The 16,896-nt window shown below is 46.9% G+C and overlaps 15 protein-coding genes across 15 annotated transcripts; 10 read left to right on the top strand and 5 right to left on the bottom strand.

Moving 5' to 3' along the window:
- Positions 1–157: 157 nt before the first annotated feature.
- On the top strand, positions 158–2,359 carry OGAPHI_002848 (uncharacterized protein; the record flags this gene model as incomplete). Its single annotated transcript, XM_046203763.1, has 1 exon — positions 158–2,359. The coding sequence occupies one exon, from the start codon at positions 158–160 to the stop codon at positions 2,357–2,359; it is 2,202 nt and encodes a 733-aa protein (XP_046062011.1).
- On the bottom strand, positions 584–1,788 carry OGAPHI_002849 (uncharacterized protein; the record flags this gene model as incomplete). Its single annotated transcript, XM_046203764.1, has 2 exons — positions 584–1,664; positions 1,724–1,788. 2 exons carry the CDS (start codon positions 1,786–1,788, stop codon positions 584–586), a joined length of 1,146 nt encoding a protein of 381 aa, XP_046062012.1.
- A 55-nt stretch (positions 2,360–2,414) lies between the features above and the next one.
- Positions 2,415–3,128, bottom strand: OGAPHI_002846 (uncharacterized protein; the record flags this gene model as incomplete). The annotated part of the gene is made up of 1 exon (XM_046203760.1): positions 2,415–3,128. The coding sequence occupies one exon, from the start codon at positions 3,126–3,128 to the stop codon at positions 2,415–2,417; it is 714 nt and encodes a 237-aa protein (XP_046062009.1).
- Positions 2,422–3,020, top strand: OGAPHI_002847 (uncharacterized protein; the record flags this gene model as incomplete). Its single annotated transcript, XM_046203761.1, has 2 exons — positions 2,422–2,523; positions 2,595–3,020. The coding sequence occupies 2 exons, from the start codon at positions 2,422–2,424 to the stop codon at positions 3,018–3,020; spliced, it is 528 nt and encodes a 175-aa protein (XP_046062010.1).
- A 193-nt stretch (positions 3,129–3,321) lies between the features above and the next one.
- Positions 3,322–6,192, top strand: OGAPHI_002845 (uncharacterized protein; the record flags this gene model as incomplete). The annotated part of the gene is made up of 1 exon (XM_046203759.1): positions 3,322–6,192. One exon carries the CDS (start codon positions 3,322–3,324, stop codon positions 6,190–6,192), a length of 2,871 nt encoding a protein of 956 aa, XP_046062008.1.
- On the bottom strand, positions 5,547–7,112 carry OGAPHI_002843 (uncharacterized protein; the record flags this gene model as incomplete). The annotated part of the gene is made up of 2 exons (XM_046203757.1): positions 5,547–5,864; positions 6,207–7,112. The coding sequence occupies 2 exons, from the start codon at positions 7,110–7,112 to the stop codon at positions 5,547–5,549; spliced, it is 1,224 nt and encodes a 407-aa protein (XP_046062006.1).
- OGAPHI_002844 (uncharacterized protein) lies at positions 6,349–6,636 on the top strand (the record flags this gene model as incomplete). Its single annotated transcript, XM_046203758.1, has 1 exon — positions 6,349–6,636. One exon carries the CDS (start codon positions 6,349–6,351, stop codon positions 6,634–6,636), a length of 288 nt encoding a protein of 95 aa, XP_046062007.1.
- Positions 7,113–7,206: 94 nt separating the features above from the next.
- On the top strand, positions 7,207–10,371 carry OGAPHI_002842 (uncharacterized protein; the record flags this gene model as incomplete). Its single annotated transcript, XM_046203756.1, has 1 exon — positions 7,207–10,371. The coding sequence occupies one exon, from the start codon at positions 7,207–7,209 to the stop codon at positions 10,369–10,371; it is 3,165 nt and encodes a 1,054-aa protein (XP_046062005.1).
- An 82-nt stretch (positions 10,372–10,453) lies between these two features.
- On the top strand, positions 10,454–11,248 carry OGAPHI_002841 (uncharacterized protein; the record flags this gene model as incomplete). Its single annotated transcript, XM_046203755.1, has 3 exons — positions 10,454–10,464; positions 10,753–10,878; positions 10,948–11,248. The coding sequence occupies 3 exons, from the start codon at positions 10,454–10,456 to the stop codon at positions 11,246–11,248; spliced, it is 438 nt and encodes a 145-aa protein (XP_046062004.1).
- On the bottom strand, positions 10,501–12,006 carry OGAPHI_002840 (uncharacterized protein; the record flags this gene model as incomplete). Its single annotated transcript, XM_046203754.1, has 1 exon — positions 10,501–12,006. The coding sequence occupies one exon, from the start codon at positions 12,004–12,006 to the stop codon at positions 10,501–10,503; it is 1,506 nt and encodes a 501-aa protein (XP_046062003.1).
- A 1,009-nt stretch (positions 12,007–13,015) lies between these two features.
- On the bottom strand, positions 13,016–13,333 carry OGAPHI_002839 (uncharacterized protein; the record flags this gene model as incomplete). Its single annotated transcript, XM_046203753.1, has 1 exon — positions 13,016–13,333. One exon carries the CDS (start codon positions 13,331–13,333, stop codon positions 13,016–13,018), a length of 318 nt encoding a protein of 105 aa, XP_046062002.1.
- Positions 13,029–13,652, top strand: OGAPHI_002838 (uncharacterized protein; the record flags this gene model as incomplete). The annotated part of the gene is made up of 1 exon (XM_046203752.1): positions 13,029–13,652. The coding sequence occupies one exon, from the start codon at positions 13,029–13,031 to the stop codon at positions 13,650–13,652; it is 624 nt and encodes a 207-aa protein (XP_046062001.1).
- A 175-nt stretch (positions 13,653–13,827) lies between these two features.
- Positions 13,828–14,655, top strand: OGAPHI_002837 (uncharacterized protein; the record flags this gene model as incomplete). The annotated part of the gene is made up of 1 exon (XM_046203750.1): positions 13,828–14,655. One exon carries the CDS (start codon positions 13,828–13,830, stop codon positions 14,653–14,655), a length of 828 nt encoding a protein of 275 aa, XP_046062000.1.
- Positions 14,656–14,841: 186 nt separating this feature from the next.
- Positions 14,842–16,011, top strand: OGAPHI_002836 (uncharacterized protein; the record flags this gene model as incomplete). The annotated part of the gene is made up of 1 exon (XM_046203749.1): positions 14,842–16,011. The coding sequence occupies one exon, from the start codon at positions 14,842–14,844 to the stop codon at positions 16,009–16,011; it is 1,170 nt and encodes a 389-aa protein (XP_046061999.1).
- A 333-nt stretch (positions 16,012–16,344) lies between these two features.
- OGAPHI_002835 (uncharacterized protein) lies at positions 16,345–16,869 on the top strand (the record flags this gene model as incomplete). Its single annotated transcript, XM_046203748.1, has 1 exon — positions 16,345–16,869. One exon carries the CDS (start codon positions 16,345–16,347, stop codon positions 16,867–16,869), a length of 525 nt encoding a protein of 174 aa, XP_046061998.1.
- Positions 16,870–16,896: the final 27 nt, after the last annotated feature.

Here is a 16,896-nt window from a genome sequence, read left to right as displayed (position 1 = left end):
TAACTCTCATTTCACCAGTCACACCGTTTCCGACTCTCTAGATCATCGGTTAACATCTGAGATCACTGTCCTTCCCCCTTACGTTTGTTTATTAACAACTTTGCGTTACCTCAAAAAATTTTATTATATGCTTCAGGGCCAGTCATACTGAACAAAGATGAAATTCCCTTATAGCTTCACCCTCGTGCTATGGCTTTTGACCAACGGGCTTGTTGTCGAAGCTCAAAAATACTTGAAATCGTCATCCCTTTTGACCTGTATGGAAGACTCGCAATTCAGTTCCAGTTATTTCGATGTCACATTCTATCCCGACAATTCCACAGTGGTTCTGAACGTGGACGGTAACTCGCTTATTACCGGTAAAATCAGCGCCGAAGTGTCCGTTGTGGTTTACGGTCTTAACATCTACTCTACATCCTACGATTTATGTGACCTTAACTATGCCACATTGTGTCCAATTTCCTCAGGAAGAATTAGTATCTCCGGATACAGTTACAAGATTGAAAGCGATTTGATCAAGCAGATTCCTGGAATTGCCTATACGGTGCCTGATTTGGATGCCTATGTCAAGGTTGTGGTGTACTCAACAAATGACACAGACAGAACCGATCCTCTCGCCTGTGTCAAGGCAACCATGACCAACGGCAAGAGTGTGCAAACTAGATACGCCGGATGGCCTATTGCCATTGTTTCTGGTTTCGGACTGGTGGTGTCGTCGTTTGTGTCGATTCTCGGCCACTCCGCCACTGCGGCCCACATCGCCTCGAATGCCGCTTCTCTTTTCATCTACTTCCAGAACTTGGCTCTCACCTCCATGATGGGTGTCTCTTTGGTTCCACCAGTCGCCGCTGCCTGGGCTCAGAATTTCATGTGGTCTCTGGGTATTATCCGTGTCCAGTTCATGCAAGATATGATTTACTGGTATGTCCAGGCAACTGGCGGAAAAGTCACCTCGATCCTGCAAAGCAAGTCGGTGATTTCGATCTCTGTTCAAAAGATGTTGAAGAAACTGAGACTTGTGAAAAGAATCACCGCCGAAAGCTCGGACTCTTCTAGCGATGTCTTGAGCGACTCGAGTCTGTACACCACCAATGAGGACGATGTTGGATCGAAAACTTTGATTCTTAGAGGTATCCAAAGAGTTGCTTATTTGTCCAACATCGAGATCTCCAACATCTTCATGACAGGTATCATTTTCTTCCTCTTTGTTGGTTTCGCGTTGCTTGTGCTGACCACCATTTTCAAAGGAATTTGTGAGTTGATGGCAAGAACAGGAGCAATCAAGGGAAACAAAGTTATTGGGTTCAGAAACCATTACAGATCTGTCATCAAAGGATGTCTTTACAGATTGTACAACATCACTTTCCCAACACTCACGTTCTTGTGTATTTGGGAATTCACACGAGTTGATTCTGCTGGATGTGTTGTGTTTGCAGTCGCAATTCTGGCAATTGCATTGATCATGATGGTCTATGCCTCGATCAGAATTCTTCTTGCTGGATCCAGATCTGTGAGAAAGTTCAAGAACCCAGCATACCTTCTTTTCGGAGATGAGAAGGTTTTGAACAAGTTTGGATTCTTGTATGCTCAATACAAGGCCAACAACTATTTCTGGGTGGCCATTCATCTGTTCCACATTTTCCTGAGAGCCATTTTCATTGCTGCTTTGCAAAACCACGGTAAGGTTGTTGCTGTTCTGATTTTTGCAATCGAACTGATCTACTGTGTGGCTTTGATTTTCAAGAGACCTTTCATGGATAAGAGAACCAACATCTTCAACATTTTCATTGGCGTGATCAACGTGATCAATTCGATCTTTTACTTATTCTTTTCCAACATTTTCAAACAACCCGCAGTGGTTTCGTCGGTGGCAGCATTGGTTTACTTTATTCTCAATGCAGTTTTTGCCGCCATTTTGCTGATTTTCACCATCGTTACATGCACTTTGGCATTGATTCGGAAGAACCCAGACACAAGATATGAACCAATTAAGGACGACAGATTGGCTTTCATCACGAACGATAGACCCGAGGACAAGATCGAGTACGAGCTTGCTGCTCTTGGAGCCACTGCTATGAGGGGACATGATAGAAACTCCTACTTGATGGACCAACAATCCATCAACAACTCCGGCTACATCCAGAGCCCTGAACAGAAGCTCAAGAGCGAAAGTACAAGCGGGAGTAGCTTGAACCCGTTCACCAATGGCAATGAGGACGATTCTAGCAGAAACTCCTTCATCTTTAAAGCCTCTGCCAACAACAACACGCAGTCGCCAACCTCGCGGGCAAGAGATGACAGTGTTGGGAACCAAGATTCTCAAGGGTTTACCAATTATCGCAGAAGAGATCTTCTATAGTTTGTGTGTATTTCTAGCCAGGTCAAAAAAATGAATGAATTCTTTCTAAATAACTCTAATTAATGAAAGATCTGAACCAGTGGATCTGGTCCAACAGGGCCTTTTCGACAGCGTACTTGATGACAGGGTCGGAAAGGTCACCTCTGACAGAGAATCCGTGCGAAGTACCACTGTATAGATCGATTTGGTAACGGATGTTCTTCTTTTGGAGAATTTCCAAGGTCTTTGCTCTGAGGTCGTCGCTGAAGTACTCATCGTGTTCGGCAAGACTGATCACCAATGGCTTCTCCAAGCTCTCAACGTCGGAGACCTGGGTGAAACTTGGGTGAGCAACAGCACCAACGTCCAACAAAGAGTCTTTGGTCAGGTTCTCAAAGACAAACTTGGCACCGTAGCAGTATCCAATTGCAGCCAAGAACTTTGGACTCAAAGTCTTTTTGACCTCGGCCAAAAATTCCTTAACAAGAGGAGTCTTCTTATCTGGAGAGTGTTTAGTCAGCCATGCGCCACGGTCGGACTTCTCCGTGATAGGGTCCTCGTCAAACAAATCCAAAATGAAAACCTGGATACCAAGGTTCTCTGCGAATCTGTCGGCAATCAATTTGACGTTGTTGAGTCTGTAACCGTAAATGTCTGGGAAAATAGCAAGCACTTTGTCTGAAGCACTGCCTGTTTTGTAGACACCAAAGTTACCTATTTTAGTGAATTCTCCCTTAGGTTCGCCCTCTTTGCAGGTTAGAACTTCATGATTTGTCTGTATACTTACCATGGATGGAAAGCTTGAAACAACATGGTGAAAGTCCGCTCATTTTCGTGTATGGTTGCTGAAAGTAAAAAAAGTTGAAATTGGGCTCCTTAAATATTAAAACGGTTGTCGGAGATTATCCACTGGCCGGACATAAATTTTAACACATCCGGTGTTTAGTGAAAATTAAGGTCATATTTAAGTTTGAAAGACCGGCATGGATTTGTCTTCCGCAACTGAATGGGGGTCCATCAACGACTCGGAGATAGATCTGTTACTTCGGGAGCGGGAGAGACGCGAGGGTGCGGAAGAAGCTGTCCAAGTGGCGTCTTCACAGCCGGAGTCTTTAGAAGCCACACAGGCTGACGAGAGTGGCGTTCAGAATTCCGATGATTGGGGGTCGATGAACGATGGAGAGTTCATTTCGTTTGTCAACAAGCTGAGCCAGAGTCGCGGACTGAAACAGCCGTTGATCACCTCCCAGCCCGTGTCCGATCACGCGGATCAGGGTGGTTCCGATCAAAATATTATGTCAAGCAATCGCGCGTCGGAAAGCTTCCGCAGCAACTCGCCACTCAACGACCAAGATTTGCAGCTATCGGTGGATCCCGCAGAGGTCGACCAAGGCAGCCAGGAGATCGAGTTTGGCGATTTCGACACGTATTTCCGGCACAAGGCTTTGAAACAGCAGGAAGAGGATCTCCAGTACGTTGAATTCATCAAGAACGCTCGCGGCTTGGAATATCCGCCGGTATTCGAAGGATGCGTCATCTACATCAACGGCAAGACGAGTCCGGACGCGGAGCAGCTCCACAAACTCATCATCCTCCATGGCGGAACGTATATCCAGGCGCTGGGAGCCAAGGGAAATGCCACCCATATCATCTCAGAGACATTGACTCCTCAGAAAAAGCTCGAGTTTAGAAACTACAAGGTGTTGAAGCCCACGTGGATCACAGAAAGCATCGAGTCGAAGCGGCTGCTACATTGGGCCGACTACATGGTGATCCATAACGATTATGGCCAACAACGTATTGACACTGCTGCCAAGCCGGTGGTCGAAGAGGAAGCAGAGATCTCTCAGCTTTCGCAGATCACCGATCCAGAAGACAACCTGGACAAACAAGAGGAGGTGGAGATGCCCGACCACATGAACTGCAAGCACCCGAACTTTCTGTCGAACTTCTTTGCCAAGTCTCGGTTGCACCATTTGAGTTCCTGGAAAGCAGACCTGCGGTCGCATTTTTTGCACCGGGCGATAGATACTCTCACCAGCAGGAAGCTCGAAAAGGTTGCAACCAGCACGCGGGTGATTCTGCACGTTGATTTCGACTGTTTCTTTGCCACGGTCTCGGCGTTGATGCACGACCCGCCAATAGACATCAACAGTGTTCCTGTTTGTGTTACTCATGGAGGCAACACCTCGGATATTGCTTCTTGTAACTACGTCGCCAGAGCAAAAGGGTGTAGAAACGGCATGTGGCTGCGTTCCGCAAGAAGATTATGTCCTGAACTGGTTTGTCTTGAGTACCAGTTTGACGAGTATGAGCGGATATCCAAGCTATTCTACGAGATTTTGCTTGGTTTCGAGATCGACTCGATTCTGCCTGTTTCTGTTGACGAGGCCCTGTTGGACATCACTTCGCTGAGCGTGACAAAGAGTCCTGCTGAAATCATGACGGAGATCAAACAGGAGGTCCAGAAGCTCACAAAGTGCTCTGTGAGCTGCGGAAGCGGGCCCAACGTGCTGCTGGCCAAGCTGGCTCTGCACAGAGCCAAACCGAACGGAATGTACTACGTCCACGACGACGAGGTGCTCACGTTTCTGGACACGGTCAGGTTTGCTGACCTGCCGGGAATAGGACCGCAGATTTGCAGCAAGCTGGAAACCGAGCTGAATATCACTAACGCTTGGGTGACCGAGCTTCGCAGCGTGTCCAAGCAGAAACTGTCGTCTGTGTTTGGCCCGAAAACAGGAGTGACAATATTCAACTATGTCCGGGGAATCGACGATACGACGATCGATATTCTGGCCAATCCAGAAGAGTACGAGCGGAAGTCGCTCTCGATCGACGTCAACTGGGGAATACGGTTCGACACCGACGTGGAGGTGGAAAAGTTTCTGGGCGATCTTGCCAAGGAAATGAATACGCGGTTGCTCAAGGTGAACATGGTTGGCTCTTCAATCACGTTGAAACTGGCCACTCGACACCCAGACGCCCCGGTTGACCCGCCAAAGTATCTGGGAATGGGCCATTGCGAGTTTGTTTCGCGAACAACACGATTTGGTCATTTCACGCGCGAGGCAGGCATTTTGGCAACGGAGCTAAAACATATTTACAGAGCAATTAATCCGGACGTTAAAGAGCTGCGGGGAGTTTCCATATCGATGAACAAACTGGTCTCCGACCAGAAAAAGACCCAGAAGGGGCTTGATGCCGATCAGAAACAGCTTCCGTTCAAGTCGGGTCTTTTCAAGCTCGACAAACCCGAGTCTTTGAAACCTGCTACCAAACCCAAAAGTCCAGTTCGAAGAAACGAGGGCACTTTTGGAATACGCGAGAGCGAGATCAACTGGGAAGTTTTCAACGAGCTGCCGTCACAGATCCAAAAGGAGCTCAAGGAGGAGCTGGGGAGAAGAAACTTGGGAATCACTGGCTCGTTGTACGAGTCTCCAAAGAAACGGAAAGTTGATTTCTTCAGCAACTTCGTTTCTCCCAAGAAGAAACGGCCACCGGAAAGAACGCTGTTAGACTCGAACTACATCGAAACGAGGACCCCGGTGTCGTTCCAGAAGACCCCCATCACCGATTTCATGGGTATTATGGCCAAATTGGGGACGTGGTTCGACCATTCGATCCAGGCCCGCGGCCCGCACGAGAAAGACCTGGTGCTTTTCAATGAGTTCATGTTTGGACTGCTTGAGATCGACGAGATGCTCAAGTTCCACTCGATTGTCCGGTTGTTTGAGGAAAAACTAATTATGCACAAAACTGCTACTGGCTACCACGAATGGAGCCGGCTGGTTAACGAGTTACGAACGATTTTTAATGAGGTTAAATACGAGGACCTAGAGTTTGGGTTCTAGGAAACGACTTATACAGACTTGGTGACCAGTTCAGGGGCCCTTGTGGCCCATTCTGTCCAGGACCCGTCGTAGACAGCGATATTTTTCGCATCAAAGCCCGCAAGTAGAAGCCCGCACCTAACAACACAGGCGGTGACTCCCGAACCACACATGACGATGATCGGCTTGGATTCGTCAACACCTGCCTGTTTGAGCCGGTTCAGAATGGCCTCTGGGGCTATGAACTGTTTATCAGCGTTGAGAAAGTCCTGGAATGGGACGTTGATAGCGTTTTTGATATGGCCCGAGGAGATGCCTGGTCTTGCCTCGTTGGCGGATCCGTCGAATCGGGGCCCCGATCTGGCGTCCAGTAATGTGTACGACTTGCCGATCTTGTCCTCGAGAACCAATTGCTTTAGTTCTTCAAAAGAGACCAGTTTCGACTTATCAAAGGTGGCTTTATAAATGGACTCTGGTAGCGGGGATTTGGAATCTGTGGACTTTGTGGTGTAGTTTTTGTATCCCGCAAAATTGTCCAAGATGTAGAGCTTATCCAAGTCGTGTCCAAAGATCTCAAACATCCACGAGGCTCTGCAGGCGCTGTAGACGTCACTGGTGTCATAGATAAGAAGCGTTGAGTCATTGGTGATTCCGAGCTTGCTGATCTGCTGTTCGAACTGCGACTTGGACGGCAACATGTGCGGGAACGGATTCGACTTGTCGGAAATGTCTTCGATATCGAAAAACACTGTTTTATCGTTCAGCCGTTTCTGGGTGTGTTCCTTAAATGCGTTTCGGGGATCGTTGGGGAAGAACCATGTGGCGTCGATTGCAATAGTGGACGGGTTGGAGGCCAAAAACTGATCCACGAGCTCGCTCGAGACTGTGCTTAGCGCGCGGTAGCCGGATTTCACAGACACTAATTTATTTAAGGAGAACATTATTAAAACAACTAAAAATATAAAGCTTCCACTGGTTTTAAAAAAATTAAACCAACAGTAAAAACAACTCCTCTACAAAAGTCAATGAATTGATATGGCGCAGGTTGACGACGACGATTTTGACTCGGCCTTGAACGGCCAGCTTGGTCTTGAGAACCTGGACAACATGTTTGATGGATCGACTGTTCACGCTGCGGATGCCGTTGATTTCGAAGATGAAGACGAGCTCGCCGAAGAAGAGGACTCGGTGAAGCAGGAGGAGCCTGAAGCCGAGGAGGAGGACGACGAGGAAGAGGAGGACGATTTTATGAAGGAGTTGCAGGAGGAGGCCATGGAGGGCGTGGACGAGGACGACGCCGAGAACCTTGGCGAGGGTATTTTTGAGAGCAATGCGGCGAACCTTGGATTGGCAGATTTGGACTACGAACACGACAACGAGATGATGGACGAGCACGAAGAACTTCTGTTTGACGAGTCCAACGATCACAGACTCGACGACGAGGAAAGAAGAGCATTTTTGGAGAAAAAACGGATCCAGACTCGAGAAAAACTGCTTAGACTGTACTATCCAACGTTTAAGCGCGGCAAGCCATTGAAGATGCAGACGTTATTCCCCATTATTCCGCTCAGATACAGTTACCAGGTGCCACCCGCCGTGAAACGTCCGCTGCTTCCTACGAAATTGACCTTTGAGTTCCAGGTGGACACTAGAAAGTCGTTCAAGAACGCCACGAAGGTTTCGACGAACCAGGAACAGAAAATACAGCAAAAGATCATCGAGATCTCCGAAAACGATCTCCAGAGCGTACAGCAGGAAAAGGAGGTTGAGCCGGCCGAGGTTGTCAAGGAGACGATCAAGGACTTCGGCCAGGAGATTGCCATTTCCACGGCAGACTGGGACGACGACCAGATCATAGAAGGCACACAAACAGATATTCCGTCCACGAAGAGACTCAAGCTGGATTGGGTCGACTCGGACGGCTGGGACGACGACGAGGACGAGATGATTTTCGAAGGTTCTTTGAACACAGACATCTTGAACCTGAAACTCGACAGAAACGATCCAAAGATGCTGTTCACCAACGTGAGAACAGAGAATGAGGAGGTCGCGGCCAAGAAGGCTGTGTTGGCCAAACTGCCAACCAACGAAAAGACACTTGAGCTGCGTTTCAGCTTATCGAACGACAAGGAGTACGACCAGTTGCGCAAGAGCTACCAGACCAAGATCAGAGCCACTATTGGAAACATGAATATCGACCACTCGGTGACAGCGCTGAAGCTGCAGTTCCCATACTACAAGGTGAAGCTCTCTGAGAGAGAAATGCGGTTCTTGCATCGTCCACAGTTCACTGTTCGTCCAAACACCACGATGGTGTTTTCCAAGGTGAAGACTAGAAAGAAGAAGCGTGACAAGGGAAAAGAGCCTCGCGAGATTTTCAAAGACTCTTCCGACCTGACGCTTGGAGACTCGGCGGACTTCTTCATGCTCGAGTACAGCGAGGAGAACCCCATTGTTCTCAACAACTTTGGAATGTGTTCCAAGCTGATCAACTATTACAGAAAACTCAACGACGACGATACCAGTCGTCCAAAGCTGCCAGTTGGAGAGACACATGTTCTAGGGTTGCAAGATCGGTCTCCGTTCTGGAACTTTGGATACGTCGAGCCTGGCCACATTGTTCCTACGTTGTACAACCGGATGATCAGAGCTCCTATATTCAAGCACGATCCGCTGTGCACAGACTTTTTGCTGGTGCGAAGCTCTGGAGGCGGGTCGTCGCAGAAGTACTTCTTGCGGTCTATTAATTTTGTCTTTACAGTTGGCCAGACGCTGCCTGTTTTGGAGGTTCCTGGTCCACACTCGCGGAAAGTCACAGCCACGTCCAAAAACAGACTCAAAATGGTGGTTTACCGTGTCCTGAACAGAAACGAGGAGCGTCGGCTTCTTGTGCGGGACATTGCCGACCATTTCCCGGACCAGAACGACATGCAGAACCGTCAGAGACTCAAGGAGTTCATGGAGTACCAAAGAAGCGGAAACGACCAGGGATACTGGAAAGTGAAGCTCTCGGACAAGCTACCGAACTACGAGGAGATCCGCAACATTGTGACACCCGAAGATATAGCACTGTTGGACTCGATGCAGGCCGGCCACCAACGACTTGAAGATTTGGACTCGTACAAGCGGGAACGGCTAGAAGACGGGTCGCAGCCGGGCAGTGTGAGCGCACAGTCTCCGGCCACAGACCCGGGTGCCAAAAAGGAGCGCGATCTGATGGCCAACGACGGCCCGTTGTCTGTCCAGCTTGCTCCGTGGAACATCACTCGTAACTTTGTTGCTGCCACTCATGGAAAGGCCATGCTTCAGATTTACGGCGAGGGTGATCCGTCCGGTAAAGGAGAAGCGTTCTCTTTCTTGAGAACCTCGATGAAAGGAGGGTTTATCAAAAACGCTGCGAATCTGAGCGAGGACTTTGTTCCGCCGCCCAAACCAACAGAGAAGGAGGAGAAGAAGAGTTCTATCACGCACACGTACAACGTGGCCATCCAGCAAAAGGTTTATGAGAAGGAGATTGCCAAGGTGTGGTTTAAGCAATGGAAAGCTTTGAGCAAGACGCGGAACACCGACAAGCCTCGGCCGGTGGAGCAGAAAGAGCTCGACGATACAAAGAACTTCAGTGCGGCCAACGAGGTGCTGAACCGTGAGGTTGGCGGCGAAAGACCGCGGTTCCTCAAAATTGTGCGGATGGTGAAGGATTCGTACGGCATTCTCCAGCGGAGAGTCGAGATAGTCAAGGATCCCAAAGTCGTGGAACTTTACGTTAAAAAGAGACAGAGAAAGCTTCTGGAGGATCCAATGGAGCTCGACACAGACAATATTGTTCTGACTAACGACGCCGAGGAAAACAAAAAGGTCAAGAAGAAGCTCGAGGAAGAACTCGCCAAGTTGCAACGGCTCCAGGACAAAAAGAAGAAGAAAGGTCTTCTGTCAATTAATATCGACAGCGAGGGCAGAATCAGCGGCAAGGGAATCGGCAAAGGAAAGTCCACCAGCAGAAGATGTGCCACTTGCGGTGCTCTTGGCCATATCAGAACCAACAAGACTTGTCCGTTGTATTATACGGTGCATAACAAGTCGAACCCTAATTACATTCCAGGAACAGAAGGAGCGTTTGACTTGCTGCAGAAGGAGAACGAGGAGAACGAGGAGAACGAGGAAAACCAACAAATCCAAGAAACCCCGGTGCCAGAAGTGTAATCATATATATAGGTCATTATCCAACAATGATTTTGAAACACAACATTGTATCATGTCTACTTGTAGAACAATAAAATTGCATATGATCAACCTGTATAAGAACCCCTGATTCCAATTAACCCGTTGCATTTACCATGATAAAACCTCTCCTGTCATTTCGATTAGTCGCAAAAGTGTAAGTTTTGTTCTTTCAATCAGGAAAAAACTCGAACTGGCTAGCATCTTGCCCAACGCCTCCAAATCGGTCTTCACAAATTCCAGAGCCTCAACAGACCCCTTCACTGCGCTCTCGCAAAATGCCGCCATTGCGTGTGGTATTCCTTGCAAGTCAAATTCGTCCGACTTACAGTCCGACTGAAGAACCTCTTTTGGCCTGAACAGAATCTTGTTCATTCTGGACGGATTCTCAAGCTTGTCCGGAACAGGGCTAGGCGCAAACTCCTTCCAAACAAGCACAACAACCAACCCCACCATCCCAACAGTGATCCCGAACAGCAATCCCTGCTTGTAGTTCTTAGGGTACCCGTTGTTCTTGTTGGAATCGTCCAGTTCCTTGTGTAGCGAGCTTCTGCGAAGCTTTCTGGCAGACTTATCCAGTAGAACGGAGTTGACACTTTCCAGAGACAGCGGCTGGTTCGTCATTGCATACTGTGAAGCCGACAGCTCGATCACCTTCCCAAAGTCGCCTCCGGAAACCTGCAAATTCGAGAGAAACTCGATAAGTGGCATCAAGTTGTCGTTTATTGTTTGCATTCGGATTGGCTCGCAAATCATCAAGTTCTTGGAAACCGACTTCCTCAGCAATGACGAGTCGGCGTTCGAGTTGCCGGTGAGAATGGGAATGAATGGCTTGTCGATCAAGGTCGGAAGCAGATAGTTATCATCGTTCACAATCGCAACCATAAACGACGGGTCAACGTCGGTGAAGACAGTCCGGTTGAGCGTTTTGCGGTATTTGGCGAGTCTTGAAAGTAGAATTTCACGTTGATGGCCAATCACTTGGACTCTGATTGCGTTTTGTAACACCGAGCTGGAATTAGCAAGACTGGGAACAGAAACGCGGGGCATGACAAATGATGGAACAACTGTGGAGGAATCTATGGTATCGTCATCCGAAGACTCTGAAAAGGATTCGGAATCGAAAATGATCACCTCATGATTGGAACTTTGCACCGGAACATCCTCTAACCTGTGCTCTTCGTTATCGGAGCTAGAAAGAATCGACCCAATATTTGGACTATTCAATTTGGCGGGACTTCGCAAAGCTCTGCTTGGAGGAGGGGCGTTCTGATCTGCCAATCCAAAGCCAGATGGTATTGATTGCCATGATGTTATAGAGAAGTCCTCGTTTCTGTAAAAACTATTATAAGTGCTGAAGTCTGGGTTTGTATTAATTGGGGTCGGAATTCTTCGTTCGGTGCCTGTATCGAGAGCAGACATGTCGAGCTCCAGCTCTGGATTCTGCAAAGCTTGAAAGATTGATAAATGCGGAGATAAAATGCTTTCTGATTTCCTTATCAATCCTATGGACGAGTTTGTGCCCTCTTGAGCAATCTCATTTCCTGAACTAGCAGAGAGTTCCTGTTGCTGTTTCTTCGCCTTGTTGAGTTTCTGCTTTTTAGATTGTAATAACATGGCGGTCGAAGTTATCGGATTGGTGGCGTAAGGGAACTAGAACCCAATTGCAGTTGGCTGGCTAAATAGATGGTATGATTTGAAAATTAAGCTGTGAATGAATAATGTAAATCGTTAGCGAACAAACACTAAACGACGCAATTTCCCAGACTCTGAATTCCCCAAATCAAAAGTCTGAGGGCTATCCAAAGAACAAAGAAGATAGAGTAACAATTACAAATCTAGGGCTTTACAATTGGGGCACTGCCAAACGGGATCGGGTATTTAAGAATTATGACACGACTTATGTTGCTTCTTGTGACACGATTTGGGCTTTCGGGAATATGTGGAGCACTCTGGAGACACTGTGATGATGAAATGAATATGCTCAAGTAGTCAGTTCCAGCTCTGGAACCCCATGGTGGATACAGCTATTTACAACCATGTTTCATCTTCTGTTACACATCTTTGCACCGCTATGGTGTCAAGATTACCTTATCGAATGAAAAACCCCGCTTATTTGCAACACTCATCGAGGTCACGAAGATTTAGGCGATAGTAACGTGCAAGTATCAAAAGGGCCAATTTGGAACATTACGCGTTATTCCAAATGAGCCAATTTCAAGTTGCAGGACGTGTTTGGTGGTGCAGGGGTTTTCGGGTGCACGAGGTTGATTAGTTGAAGTTGTTTACAGTTTTGATGGCGTTGCTCGATACGCCACATAGATAAGAAAACAAATGTGGCTGAGCAGATTATGGGTCATTTGAATTCGTGTTACCAGGTACGTTTGTCGGGCGAAGAAGGTATATCCAGCGTGTTTAAGCTTAGTGAAGACCCAATATGCTTCAATTGCTGTTTCCACGAGCCAAGACACTCGCTAAACAGATATTTCTTTTATCGCTGAAATGTGGCTGGTGAAGCAGGTCCCCCATATGCAACCGGGATGCAGAACTATTTGTTTTCATATTTATCTGTCTTGCTGACTGGCGACTCAAACTAGCTGGTTAGCTCGAACAAAACACGCTTTTTCTATTTCCCAAACATGTTCATGTCCTCGAAATCCGGTGCGGCCGCGGTTGACACGTCTTCGGAACCGCAGGTGATTGACTTCAACACGGTGGAACTCTCCAACGTGACGGCAAGCGTCTCCAGTGCTAAGAAACCAAGATCCTGGTTCTGGCCGTTTGGCGGTAGCAAGAGCGCCGCCAAAACAGAGCCGGTGGTGGATCCTGCTACGGTTGCCAACAAGGAGAAGGAGTTCAAAATGGTGGGCGATTCAACCAACAAGGTTATTGCCATGAAGAAAATGCACGAGGGCGACGACTTGGACGACGACTTTATTGACATCCAAGTTCGCAAGCTTTCGTATGCTGAGGTTGCTGCTCTTCAATTGAAGAAAAACAGTTTGCCTCCCGCTGGCTCCGCAAAGACTGCATCGTCAGGTGGTTCCAACTTGGAGTCTGTTGTGGACCAAGATTTGGACCTGGAGAAATCGGTCACGGATGTTGAGTTTGCTGAAAACTACAGAAAGTCCAAGAAGTTCACAGCCACCGAAACACACAAGGATGACGCCGGCGAGGAAGAACAGCTCTTTGACGACTACAGCAAGAAGGTTCCGAAACGGTTTACCAAGAACGGTAAATATTTAAAGAAGAGAGACACTTAAGCGACTAAAGAGAGAGTGCTTTTGATTTCCCTTCTATTTAATTGCTTCTTTCGCGTTCTGTATTATCAATGGATTCTAGTCGGTAGACCTCTTCTAAATATAAGTAGCGGCACAGCCCAATTATTTTAAGAAAAGGGGATAAAAAGTTGGGATCAGGATTTCATATCAAACAAGCATGGCCAATCATAGAAAGATATTCTGTTCCAAATCATTGATTCCGATTAATCAGAATGGCTCGGATAGTTTACTGAACAACACAAGTAGCTCTTTTAGTGAGTCTGAGATCTTTTTTGAGTCTCCATCAGCAAATGCTAAATTAAGAGCAGAAAGAAAAGATCAAGGTAAACAAAAGTTCAAAGCCGGAAAAGTCACAAGAACGTTAAGTTCAGAGCCAATTGACGCTTCTCCAAAGAAAATGAAGCTTGCCGAGACCTGTGAGCCGACGATCTCAATTATGCAGCTTCCTCCGTTTGAAAGTAGGGCGGAAAGAGCAGCCCGAAGAAGAGCTGTAGCGGAGGCCAAGAGACCAAGAAGCCAAGAAATACCTGGATCTAGTTCCGAGCAATTTAAGCTTTCCGCTCCTATTGATATCCAATGCAAAGGTACTTGTTCTCAAGTGGCTGAGTCTCCCAGTACTGTGCCTCAAGACTACACCAACGATCCGATTATAACCTCATCATTGATGGAAGACAATACCGACATTATGCAGGAGCAGGAGGCTACAAAAAACACATCTATATTTAACAATGATACGGAGATGAACTTGATCAATTTTTTTCAGCCACCAGCACCGACAAATCAAGATAGATTGGCACGGGATTTGAGGACCCTGCTGGACAGAATGACGAATATGGAATCACTGCTAACCAAAAGACACAATCAGATGTGCAAAGAGCTTGAAGCAGACAAGTTCCACAAGCAACAGGTGTCCGAGATGGTTGCCCAAACTAGAAAGATCATCGGGACCTTGACGAAATCCAGGTCACATGACCAGATAAATTAAGGCGCAGCAAGGAAAATACGCATGACAAACCTTGCATCAAGACCCTTGTTGATTGTTTAGAGGTGCCTTCTTCGAACTGGGCACCAATGATCCTGCATCTTGCTAAGCCTCTTGCAATGGCTATATTAAATCGATAGCGAAGTAGCTATGTTTCAGTAAGCTAGACTTATCTCTTAGCAATTCCGTATGATGTCCGTTGAATCCAAGATCCACTATAGCAAGCCGCAAGGTCCACCCCCAGGATCGACCGTATCCTCTCCAATTGCATCCAGACTGGCCAGTGCACAATCGAGTGACACTGTTGTTCGCCGCGCTGAACTATCAACAACCAACGAGGACGATATCGAGTCCAAGTACCAGCCACTGTTGACTCATTCGTACAAGACCATCAATCGAATCCAGTCTCCTAAGACTTTCGAGAACTATTTGAGACTGATTGGAAAGAAGAAGAAGAGTTTTTTTGGCGGTAATAAAGAAACTAAAGGTGTTGCCAAATTATTTGCAACCAAAGTAATTACCTGTTTCCAGGACGGCTTACCATTCTACGCGCATGACGAGGCGGTTCTTAACCAACTTATTGAATCAAACTGTCTTCCCAGAATACAACAAGTTGCCCAGACGTTTGGAGTGCCCGGCCAGGAGTACTCGTTCTATGATCTGAGTCAACTTTGTTTGTTCAAGATCTTTTTCTATATCGACAATTCCGGCTCAATGAGAACAGGCAATCGGTTACAGCAGCTGCACGATTTCCTGAAACTGTTTATGAAGATCAACGTCAGCACACAACCGCTCAGACTGAAATTCATGAACAACCATCAGGAGATCTACCAATTCCTCAAGTACAACCACAACGTTGACTGTGACTGTATCGAGACAGAGCAACAGTTGGACCTTGTTCTGTCCAACTTGGTGGTTGGCGGAGTCACTCCGTTGGCCACTAATTTGTACGAGCTGATCTTGAAGCCAGAGATCAGATCCCGTAAACTTGCACAGCCTTTACTTATTGTCACGTTTACGGATGGAGCACCAAATGGAGACAGATACAAGCTCGACAAGGTCATCAAGATGGCCCAGAAAGAACTGAAGGAGAACAATATGCCTAAACGGTCGATCTGCTACCAATTTGCACAGATCGGCACCGACCTGGACGCAGGCGAGTACCTGGACAGTTTGGATAACGATTCTAATATTGGAGACGTGATTGATTGCACATCTCCAATTGAGATCGAGATGAAACAGATTGCGCGTAAAAATAAGGAGCTATCAACTGAAGTCAACTATGTGAAGAAGTTGCTTCTAGGAGCCATTGATATCTCGTACGATTCGCTTGATGAGGTTAACCATCGCATTTATTAGTGTAAGGATGTTTTAACGAGTTAATGTGTGTTTTTCTTTTCTTAAGTTTTGAAAACTTTACCGCATAAAAAGCCACTGTGTGTGCGCGACGTTTAGTGCCATAGTTTGGATTTTTTCGAAATGTTGATTGGCCGAGAAAAAAAGACACCGGTTTTTTTATATTCATCAGTTTGAACTTGAGGTATCTTTGGCTATTATAATTGGCAAGTAACCGGTTGAAATTAAGAAGTAAATCTTGAAATCGACCTTGTTTACCATATTTGGATAAATACGCCATTTGTTTAGAGGAATTGACCATCGGAGTTACTGGAAACCACTAGCTTAACAAATAACATGTCTGTTGCCAAATCCGCCGCCACCAAGTTGGACTGGACCAAAATTGTGTCTCAGTTGGGTCTTTCTGGACAGACTGCTGCCGCATTGACTTCATTCAAGAAGAGAAATGACGAGGCCAAGAGAGTTTTGTTTGAGTTGAAACAACAACCAACCACTGTTGATTTCTCGTCTTACAAGAGCACATTGAAGAACGCAGCTATTGTTGACAAGATCCAAGCTGACGTGGCCAAGTTCACTGCATCCAAGACCAACCTGTCCAAGCAGTTGAAATTGATCGATTCTTTCGAAGCCAAGGCTTTGGAGAACGCCAAGGAGACCGAGAGTGTTGTTCTCTCCGAGCTCACTGACTTGGAGAAGACTCTTGAGAACATCGAGACCGCCAGACCATTTGACCAACTTACTGTTGACGATGTCACCAAGGCTAGACCTGACGTTGAGGACAAGGTTCAAGACATGGTTTCGAAGGGTAGATTCGAGGTTCCAGGTTACAAGGAGAAGTTTGGTGACTTGGTCATCATGTAAGATCGCACATACATTGATAACTAGAGA

This window comes from Ogataea philodendri (genome assembly GCF_020536065.1).
Source record: "Ogataea philodendri strain CBS6075 chromosome Unknown scaffold7, whole genome shotgun sequence".
NCBI lineage: Eukaryota > Fungi > Ascomycota > Pichiomycetes > Pichiales > Pichiaceae > Ogataea > Ogataea philodendri.
The sequence above is the reverse complement of the archived record's forward strand: the minus strand, read 5'-3'. Positions and strand labels throughout refer to the sequence as shown.